This window comes from Typopeltis vanoorti, chromosome 16 (assembly GCF_054136105.1).
Source record: "Typopeltis vanoorti isolate ZY-2024b chromosome 16, IOZ_Tvanoo_1.0, whole genome shotgun sequence".
NCBI classification, from domain to species: domain Eukaryota; kingdom Metazoa; phylum Arthropoda; class Arachnida; order Uropygi; family Thelyphonidae; genus Typopeltis; species Typopeltis vanoorti.
Window position 1 is genome coordinate 99,895,305 of NC_143564.1, and position 11,697 is coordinate 99,907,001.

An 11,697-nucleotide genomic window follows, 5' to 3' on the forward strand; every position below is an offset into this window, starting at 1 on the left:
GCAATCAAACAAAATGAACATAAAATCCGAGAAAGTATTTATTGCTGGGTCAACGATAAGCGTAAAACGCGTTGCTCGTGTACGCGATATTCTGATCGGAAAAATGGAAAAACTCTAATGATTTGGACAGAAGATTGCACTCAAAAGAAAATTCCTTTGGATGGAAATCTTATTAAACCAAAAGCTCTCAAAGTTTATAAACATTTATAGTGCAGACCAGGTGTTCAATGCGGATGAATCCGGGTTATATTGGAAAAAAAGTGCAAAACGCACCTATATTTCGAAAAATGAAAGATCAGCTCCTGAATTCAAAGTTTCCAAAGATAGAATTACTCTACTGTTTTGTAGTAATGCATCAGGTGATTACATGACAGGGGCGGATCGTGCATAGGCACTGCGGAACTGCAGCACCCCCAACGATATATAAATATATTTATTAATTAATTTATATTTTTTGTAATATTTAATTTTTTCATCAACATTCCTATACAATTCTCTTATTTTGTATAAAAAAATAATAAAAATCCATCTTGTAGCACTTAGGAGGGGCGAAGGACGCTAGCAGGATTGTGTTTACCACAGTGTCATATTGCTACGGCGCAAGCATATATACGTCATAGTGAGATGCGAGCTATTAGCGTAATGCGGCACTGTCCTTCGCGCAGTTCCACTGTTGTTTATATGCAGTTTGCACCAGTTGTAGAGTGTTCGTAGTGCTTATCGTGTTTACTCCGTCTCTTTAAATATTTGGACATTACAATTAAAGACATAACATTTGTTACAAGTTTTATTTTAGAACATTATTGAGGTTATCATAATGGATTTTATTTTAAAGTAATTTTGAATTATACTAAACTGTATAATTTTATCGATAATAAGCAATATTTTTTATGAAAAAAAAAAAAAGAATATATTTTATTTTTAAGTAATTTCGAATTATACCAAACTGTATAATTTTATCGATAATAACCAATTTTTTCATGTTTAATTTTTTTCTTAATTTTTACCATAATTTTGATATTTTATCCAAACACATATACACTGTACTTACAGTGTATATTTATATTTCGAAAGTTGCAGCACCCCACGATTTCGAGCCACGAGCCACCACTGTTACCCGATAAACCAATGTTTATTATCCGATCCTCAAATCCTCGTGCTATGAAAGATTAAAATATGCACTTTATTTTATTTTGCCTGAAACATGCACTATTTGCAATGAAATTTACGTGTAATTTTTATAATTTTATACTATGTATCTGTTTCGTAATTTATGTTTTCTTAACTTACATGAATTACCCGAATTAAATAAAAATATATTTTTGTTAGATATGTCATTGTTTATAAAATTTAAAAAAAAAAAGATTTTGGAACATAACCCTACTTTTTCTATGTGATCTGAGTCTCACATAACGCGATTTATATAACGCGGCATTTCCGTGGAACCTAACATCCGCGTTATACGAGGGTTACCTGTACTTGTTAGTTAAATATTGTTTCATTTCAATACATAGTTTGGTTAATTGCAAGTGTAAAAACTAATTTTTATTCTAGGCCTAATATTGTGATACATTAATTATTTTGTGTCAAAAACTGTTAAATATTATGTAGAAAACACAAAAGGCTCAGAGGTAAAAAGTTGGAGAACCACTGATGTAAAAGTATCGTTAATGAGAGTAGGTCGTATTTGCGATGTTATTCGTTTTGTTAAACTAGCCTTTATGTTTATTTATATTTTATATGATACACATATATACAGTATATAGATATATACATTATTTATACGATGTTTATTTTGTTTTCAATCATTGTTCACTCGCGGAACCCCGCGTTAAAACATGGATGCACAAACGTTTTTTTTTTTTTTTCTTATAGGCCACTTTATGTTGGTCCAGACTTCATCCCTCCCCTCTTTTCATTATATCCGAGAAAGAATCTGTATACGGATACAATTTTAACATGCATTTTCATTGTTTTTTGATAATAGTTAAAATAGCATAATTTTATAACATTTCGAGGTGTACTGTACTTGAACAGGATAGAATTTTCGTATTAATTCACAGGTCACAGTTTGTCGCGGACTCGCACATTAAAACGACTTACAACCAACTTATTTGGTATCATAAATCCAAATAGATATTTGAATACGGAATTGGAAATGCTAATACAATAACACATTATTTATCGAAAAACCTCTTAAAGAAGTTTGTTTCTATTATTCACTACTTCCAGCAGCTGTTGTATAAATCAGATATCAGGTTTTCTGTCATTAGCATTTCTACCAGACGCGATATGCACATTTACAGTCAGGGAAATAATCTTTTTATCACGCAACGCTTTGTTGCTACATTTCTCTGCAGATCGATTGGTCTCACTTACACCAGGAACATACTTGAAAAGCAAAAACAGTTACATTTAATTAAATCAAATATTTTAATTAAACTGAACAGATTGCAGCACGCTTCATTCTTTTTAAGTTAGTTTTAATTAAACAGCACTTACGAGCTGTCGACTGCATTCCCATTTTTGGACGATAAACTGCCTGCTTCTAGGCTGTGATTGGAGATTGCTTACCTAAATGTGTCACAACTTCCACGCTTCAAAACTGATGACACTTTTTTTTGTGTACGATTAGTGTTTTTGGCACGCTACGATTGTGTTTCTCGAAAGTTCTACTTTCAAATCCGTATTTAATCAGGTTTCATATACCACCGGTGCTGTGATTTCGGATTGCTAATTTTGGATTAAGAATTCTGTAGCATATTAGCGAAAAAGTCTGCGGGGAGATTCATTCACTTAAGAGTTTGACACTGCAGATAAATGAAAACAGAATAGAGAGAGCTTGGAAATATGCCAGCTGCTCTGTCTGAAAAAGACCAGCTGGAGTATTTTTTGACAGCTGCTTTAGACTACCCTCCCCCACCCTATCTGGGAGCATTTGTGTGCTTCATGCTGTAGTATGTTGATTTATTTATATTTGTTTGTTTCTTTCCAGAAGTGCCCGAGGCTTTATGCACATGAAGATCGTCCATAACGAAGGCAAATTTATCCTGGGACAGTTCAGCAAGCCGTTCTGCAGTATTCCCGAGATGATTCACCACTACAGCATCTACAAGTTACCCATCAAAGGTGCAGAGCACATGTCTTTGCTGTATCCAGTCATAGACCAGCTGTTGTAACGAACACATCACGTACTTCTTATATATCTCAGTGAAAGATGGTCGACGATTTACTCGCATCTCCAAATATGTGATCAAATAATAGCTCCTTTTATATGTGCAATATATCGAAACGGGTCACTCATGATAACAAAGACTGGAGTGCAGAGGATTGAATGAATTAATCCACTAGTTCCATATTATTTTTTCCATTTATTCAACTGCAATTCCTCTATAGTTTTAACGTATTATGCCATTTCAATCTCTTCTGCTCATATATCGGTGTGAGCTTATAATTTCTGCATGAAATTATTCATTTTGAAATATCATTGCTCCCTAGATGCTGGGATATAAGTTCCTGATGCCTGTGTCAACTCCATTTCTCTCATGTTGACTATTCCTGGTTTTTCTCACTGAGCCTCCCATTTATTATTTATTTATTTGTCTGTTGCGGCACATGTTTTGTGAAGGCATTATTTTGAAGAATTACTTTTAATTTGTATTTTTGTTAAAACTTTTTTTTTCATGAATGAGTTTTAGAGTATATTTTACTCACTTGGTATTATTCTTGTCATTATTGCGTCCGGAATTTATTCAGATATTTGAGGCTTGAATAGTAATCTTATTCCAATGCTGCAGTTATTCCACTTTTTTTTTTTTTTTTTCATTTCAGTGAATCTGCAGTTCTTTCACGTTATAGGAAATATATTTACCAAGAAGGAAGGCGACTTCCATTTTTGTTTTCATTAAAATTATATTCTGTCACTCAAGACAGAATATAATTCTAATTGAGGCAACAGATAAATATATGGGTTCCTCTTTTAGCAGCAATGTGCACTTCTGCTACCTCCAAATGTTCCGCGTTTGTGTACCAAATACGCTACCAATATTCTTTTGAGAAAAAACGTTTTTAGCGCTCTGCACGCCAAGAACCAGTACTAAATAATTTAAAAGCTGGGGAGAGACATCCTCACTCATTAAAAAAAAGTCTTTTGTCTCCCATTTCCCCACTCTGACGAATTTATGTATAAGCTAAGTATACAAGTTTTCGCACAATCATTTAATTATTAAAGTTTTTACTGTGATTTATCTGGTTTAATTGGTAAAAAAAAAGCTGCCTTCTAGCCAACATTACTTGAAGACTACTTCCAAACGAATCCAGCGAACTCTTCTTATGAAGAATATCAAAGTAGAAAATTAAGACCTTTGTTCTGCCTCTCTCGGCTATAGTTAGTTTTGAGGTTCAGTTTGGGTTCACCTTTAGTTTAGGCTATTTATCCAAAAATTTATGAAGCGGCGGAAACTTTGCCTTAGTTTCTGTTGTGATTTCAACAAAATGAGCGAGGTTTATTTTCTTATGCGCAATCACTTTTCATTCCGGAAAGTTTTTTAGCCGCTTCTCTTCCCTTTGGATATATACAAGGCTTGAAAAATTTTGTGTTGGCTCACCAGTCAGGCAGATATCTTACTAGTCAGATGTTAGCCTGGGTGTACTCTACCACAGTCCATAATATAGTATTGTCATGTGTTTAATCCCGGATCTGGTCAATTTATTTGCTTTTGTTAATACTATGTTAATTTTTACTCTGTATAACTACCAGTGTTGAAGCCAGTAACTACTTATGTAGTAGTATGTTTATCAGCCTCTGAAGAAAAAAATGCATAAGCGCTACAAGGTTATTTATTATTATCGCTTTTTATTAATGATACTCTTTTTCGTTACGTTTTCGTTTCTAATATGTCTTGAATCACTTTTATGGGATAAAAGCAAAAAATTCCTTCTCTGCCATTATAAACAAACGTCGAAAGCATTCAGTATAATAAAACTCGATAAAGTAAAACCGTTATGTCTACACATAACTACATTAGTGCGTTTCTGAATTTTGATTGGCCTCAATAAATATTTCTTGTATTCATTGAAGCCAGTCGGAATGTTTTTGAGTTGCAGAATTATCGCGCAGTACGACGCTCTCTTAAAAAAAAAAAAAAAAAAAAAAAAGATCTACCGTTTCATTATTTCGTATTCCTTTACAACAAAATCAGTGCTAATCGACCAAATAGGCATTTAATTTGTAAGGTAAACATTTAAAAAAAAATACCATTTGCGACATAAAACAGAATCGGCACTACGTAAATAAAACTGATGATTAAACCGAAACGCTTGTTGATTATTATTATACTGGTAAACTACAAATTTTCACTCGTCATGAACCAGCGGACGAGTGTATTTTTAAAGCCCTGTATCATACTGTAAAAATATTTGCCCTACACAAATTTAATTTGGACTTACCGCTATCAATTTTTTTATTCTAGATTTTGTGCGGTTTTGACTTGCACCGTGATAACATCGTTTTTTTTTTTTTTTTTTTTTTTTAATCAACAGACAAAGAATACTAAGTTGAAAAAAAAAAAATCTCTTAAATACTGATATCTTTCTCAGATTTCTCGGTTTCGATCTTTAGAGAGGAAAAAAAAAAAGAATGCCACTATAAAAGAGATGCTGTTTAAGACAAGTGTTTAGAAAAATTCATATTGAGTACCAAAGAATTGTCAACCAGTATTTAAAATAAATAAATAAACTTGCTAGTCAGGGCACTTTTAGCAATATCCGATGCCCCAAAATCACTGATTTTAAAGTACTTAATTCTTCTGCTAAGCACGAATAATTCCTGCTTTAGTAATTAGGTTTCCATGATGCCTGTTCGCAAGTAGTGTTAAAAGAATTTAATAATATAAGGAGAAGGAACTGAAAATTTCAGAATTTTGAAAATCTTTTCTTAGATTTTCTTGCACTATCGAGATTTTCATCGTTCTGATTGTTTTACATTCATTATACTCAGTATCTCCTCTCACTCTTTCCTCCATTGTTATGCTTGTGGTCATTTCTTTCACAGTTTCACTTAAATCTAGAATTATAAAAGAATTCAGAATATTAAAATATCTCATTAAAATTATGACCATCCAAATTTAATTGAAATAGGAAGTCATAGTATATATATTTAAAAGCTGAACAAATCTTTCAATGCAACGTGTAAATGGTTTTAACTCGCCTTTTTCGCTAGTCTATTCAAATACGCAGCGTGTCTATGAAAGGAACTTGAATGGCCAAAAATATGAAGAGTGGTTCAAAATGGTGACGTAGATTACAGGCTCTATACGAATAGAACTAGACGCAATTAAGAAATAATATTCTCAGAAAATGGAGTATATGAATTCCAGCCATTTTGGCCAATAATTATTTCTATCGTCAGCAGTTGTTTACAACAACTTTCGAACTGAGCCACGTGTTTTTCCTCCTCGTATAGATTCAGCCTCTAATAAAATGTAAAGACTGCGAATTAAAGTACCTCATGCGTGTTTTCCTCCCTGGCAATTGTATCCGCATAACGGACACCTAGTCTCACTTACTCAGCATCCGCAAACCTGATAACCTAATATTCATCTTTCAAGAAAAGCAAACACTAATTTCACATTCCAGCAACTCCTTCTTTAAGGCTCTAATAATTCTTTCCTATCTCCCAAGAACTTACTTGCCGGCGTGGTGTCCGTCCCTTGCTTCCTACTTGTGACAGCTATAACTGATGGCTGCCTTTCTGCAGTACCTCCTATAATATGTTAGTAATTCCCATACATAAGCTGCTCAGATCCTCGGCCTGTAGATGGTGACGGCAGATACGGACGTGTAATACCAGAAGGAGCAGCCGGGAGGCTATTGTGCCGCGCGTAAGCTTTGTCGAAGTGCAGCACCTTCCTACCGCTCGTTCAACTCTAATCTCTTGCGATATTGACCGGTGCAACACGTAGCTCAGGCAGTGAAGCCTCAACAACAACTAATTTCGCTTTGAAATCTCCTCTGATAGCCAGGATTGGGGTAATTGATATAAAAACGGCTTCTAGCGTTGCACCAGTTGCTAAATGATGGCAGAGGGCGCGCACGACTTATCTCACTGCTTATCGGGCTGTTCGCTACGTGGTAGACTGATTCCTCGGAACTTCTCTCCAGGAATTGCATGCAGATAAGGCGAAGGGGGAAGTGCACGTACGTAATTTGCCTTGGCGTTCCAATTGATTTCTTGCTGACAGTTCCCTCGAGTGCAAGTCTGACAAATGTATCATTACTAATCTCAGGAAGCGAACGAAGCTAAAGTTTTAACCTTGCCACTTTTGGAGAACAATCGGACTACCTGAAGAAAGTTAAAATCCGCCATTTGTTTTAAAGAGATACATTGTGGGGTAGTGAGTAAATATGCGACTGAAGGGTAGAGACTTACATATTACGTAAGTCAGTGCACACCCATTAAGTGTGTTTTGTTTCATAATTCCAGGCTGGCGAAAGAATAGTTTCGATTCTGCAGAATTAACTGCTCGATGCCAGTTCTGTTTAGTCTATTTGTTAGTTTGTTTAGATACAGCATATCATGAAAGTGCAATGGACAGTTATTTGTCCGCACCACGTTTTGAGAAGTTTTAAGTCTCTGTTACCCAGGCTTTCAAAAGAAGGTTTGCTGAATTCTCTTCTAACCTTTTTTTTTTTTAATGATGCTTTCCCTTCATGCCTTTCAGTCAACTAATTTTAGCTTTGCTGTACTCTCTGCTCCGTGGCATCCAAGTCAATTTAGATTTTATATTCATAATATCTTCGGTGACTGGCTGGTACTTTTCCGAATGCTATAAACTTTCAGATCAGAATCGATTTGAAATTTCAGCAGCGCACATATCACACTTTATTGTAATAGCTGCTGCAGATGATGAAATGCTTCGGGATCTTTTGCGGTTCTTGGCCCTTCTTCGATTAAGTTTGCCAAACTGTCCAAGCTTACTCCCCTGGAAGTGGCATCCGCTGTGTGAGCCAAGAAAGCGTAATAGAATAGGTTGGCTGGAAGAAAAAGAAAAAAAAGAATAAAAGTAAAAAAATTATTGAACCGTAGAACAATTTGATTCGGTACTCTTCAGTCCTGAAATGCTTGCTGCGATCAATTGAGTCTGATTTTTTTTTCTTTTAAGCATAACTCTCATCATTAACTCCTGATATGTATTCAGTAATTTTCTTCCACATTTATCTGTTATTTGCCAGGTCACCCCTAACTGCATCGATGCTTCCCCAGACCTTAGTGTTCCTTTGTTGTTAAATCGAAAGTACAAGTTTTTGACTGCGGATTACATTTACACTTTTGTGTTTTTGACATCAAGCATGCACACAAGAATCTGTTTTTAAAACCATTTACACGAACATGGAACTGTGTCCAGTTGCATATAACAAAATGGCTGCTGGCTGAAACATTCCGAAGTGCAATGCTAGATGGTGGTGAAATACCCTAGTAATTGATCCATAAAATCAAATACGTTTCCGTTTAAGCTTCACTTGGTGTTATTTGGAACTATTTACTTTTTGTTTTCGATTATTATACTATTCCGGAAATGACGCATGTTAGAATGGGAAAGATTTAATACACTTGTATCAGTGTGTGAGCTCTTTTTTTGATTATCGTGTTACGCTTGGCATGCGTTTGCTGTATCGCCTTCTTTTTTGAGAGGAAGGACATTACTTGTTCTTGAAACAGTTCAATTTTATGTCGTGCCACGAGTACGTTCATCACTCATCGAAACAGTACAGTAACGAGGGTATGAAGCGCCTGTGGCAAGTGTCTAACTTGCGCCCCCCCCCCCCAACCCAAAAATTTCGAAAAATTTAAATGCAGCAAGTTAAATTTTACTAAATGCAATATGTTAAATATTTACTATAACCCATCAGAATGAGTTGCAGTGTGTTGCAGAATTTGTGTGTCTAAAGCGACGTATTGCAGAAATTTAAAAATACAATATAAAATAGCGAACTTTTATATCTATTTATTTATTTTTATTTATTACGTTTTGCACCCGTGGCGTTCACTTCTTTTGCCACGCCCTCGTTACGGCACTGCATCGAAATAGCTTTCCATTTTTTCACTGACTTTAGCACTTAAAATACGATTAGGATATGAGCAACGAAAAAAAAAAAAGTGCTACTCTTATTCACACTTAATCTATGAATAATGAAGAAATATTAAAATAACCCATAAAAGTAAATACGATGCTTAAATACTAGCGTTTACCAGTAGCAACAGTTGTGCCTAAACTTGTCCAATTCCTTCAGCTCAAATATATTGCCCATGATTGAATGTCTTAAGACAGACAGACTTGTGTTATCAGACCAAATGTAAACGCTGCCAGAAGGTATGAATAAAGGCAAAGTTTTTTCACTCACTTTCTCGTTTGCAGGATCATGGTTGGCCTGGTTTCACAAGACAGACACCGCGAAGTATACTTGGTTTTCGCACTTCTCCTGAACCGCTATTATATTAATCACTTTGATCAAATTCTGTTTCAAAATGTAGGAAAACAGCTCGCATTTGGGCTGTTTCATTGGTCTTCCATAAGTGGAACATTTCGTTTGTTCCACAGACGAGCAGTCTGCTGCCTTCTTTTGTAACATTTTCAGTAGACCATGGAGCTCTGCCAGTCCTATCCGCTCACTTTTAAATTCTGATAAGCTCATTGAAATATTAGTCCATCAGTACGTTTTCGCTTTTTAGTTAGCCTAAAAAATTGCCCGAAAGAACGGTCAAAACGGTGCCGTAAGAGTTCTCATCGTAAATTAAAGATAGCTACTCCACAGTTCCCAAACACAACGGTCCATCCTCACATGACTAAACTACTAGAGGCTGTTTCATCTTGAAGAGATTAAAATCTCTTTTTAATTTCGTACTCCAACTTTGTATCGAATTTTGTATTCTAGTCCCTGGATGTGTTTATCGAATTTTTACATTCCTTCGTGCGACGGGTTTCTTTTTCTTTGAGCAAGTAGTTGCATCATCTAGTCTAAATAGAACATTGATTGATTGCTTTGCGTCCATTTCTTCATTCTACTTCCTTTCGCCTGACAATATGGAAAAAATTCTTAACATAGCAACTTAAATGCTATCTGATATTTTTCTACCCGGCCACTAGGGGGCGATGAAGTGAGCATACTTTGTTATTTAATCGATTTATCCTAATTTGTTAGGAAATCGGTGCAACATTCATTTGTTGGAATTACTCTAAAAGGTCTCGTCGACAGAGTTTAAGGCATGTTTCATATAAGCATACAATGGCCACTTTTGTTTGGATGGTTATGTTCAAGGAGCAATTTTGAGAACCTCGAAACCTTCTTATCTTTATGTGATAGGACAGCTAACAATTACTTAGCGTGATCAGATCTATCTGTACATATTTGTAGTGTTAATCATAGCTGTTTTGGCGAAAGATACTTCAACTATAAACCATGTAAGTTATTTTGACTATAAGTAGATAGGCAGGCCTTGTTTGTTGTACTTAAATTCTGTCTTACAATGCACAGATTTAAGAGCTTACTGGGTGCAATTCCATGTCGAGATTATTATACGTGAATGTGCATATGAATAGAGGAAACTGCTCACAATTTCCAGGTCTAAAATATGTGTGGGAAAACGAATGTGCATTATATAAGAATATGTATTAACTGAACGGTTATAATTTTGTTTACGCCTGTGTATTAAAAGTATTTTCTCCATTAGAATTGCCTGAACAAGTACGTGGAAGTATAAGTATTGTACATTGATGTTGTGACCCAGAGAGACACGCCATGTGTGTTCATTATCTATTTGTGTTGCTCTAAAAAGCTGTTAACACCTGCCATGAACTGTGCGACTTAAATTACAAGACTAAATCTTTGCTTTTCTAAAGGCATCCTCTGTAGAAAAGATGAAAAACGAAATGCTTGGTTGTGTGTGCGCATTCTCGAAACAGTAGTTGTATTTTAAAAATTATGTACAAGTAACCCTCGTATAACGCGGTCTACAGATTGTAGTAACCCTTTATTATCTTTTCATATATTTTTCACCCCGCCAATTAAAAATCAAATTTTATCTTCGTTAAATTTGCGTTTGCTCGTATCGTGCATGTAGTTATAAGTAGTGAATTTATATTAGAGGAAATATCTTTTAGCATGCATGTACGTCATTTGTTGAAAATTGTCTTCGTTTTCTGCCAGGAAAGCACATTAAAAATCATAAGTGTGTTAATCTCAAGCTGAGCACTTTATTATCTGGTGAGTTACATACAATATGTAACGCTTTTTTTTAATGTAAAAGTTTTATTTTTATAGTAATGGCCACTTAGAGGGCTTTTGCGATATGATTGAAAACGAAATTAGTGAATTAATTGATAGGGAAATCGATTTAAATGAGGAGGAACAGGTACAATTAATAGATGACGTCGAACCAAATGGTGGGGAAAGTTCTGCCGAAGATTCTCATTGCGATGAATCCGTTAAAGAATTCAGTTTAAAGAAATTAGCAGGACTGGACTTGGCAAGAAAGCTCCAATTTTTTAAGTTCATAATATGGAGCTAAACAAATATTCAATTGTCTCGTGAATTTTCCGGAGCGCTCCATTGAGGGATCATTATCCGTAATGATCCTCAATGGAGCGCTCCAGAAAATTCACGAGACAACTGGATATTTGTTTAGCTCCATATTATGAA

General features: G+C 35.1%; 1 protein-coding gene across 1 annotated transcript in view; it reads left to right on the plus strand.

Moving 5' to 3' along the window:
• LOC150098216 (uncharacterized) overlaps window positions 1–11,091 on the plus strand; it is a 151,826-nt gene extending 140,735 nt beyond the window's left edge. The window contains exon 5 of the mRNA XM_090406282.1: window positions 2,996–11,091. Coding sequence (XP_090262408.1) covers window positions 2,996–3,179 — 184 coding nt within the window. The 3' untranslated portion in view covers window positions 3,180–11,091. The remainder of the gene's footprint in view (window positions 1–2,995) is intronic.
• Window positions 11,092–11,697: the final 606 nt, after the last annotated feature.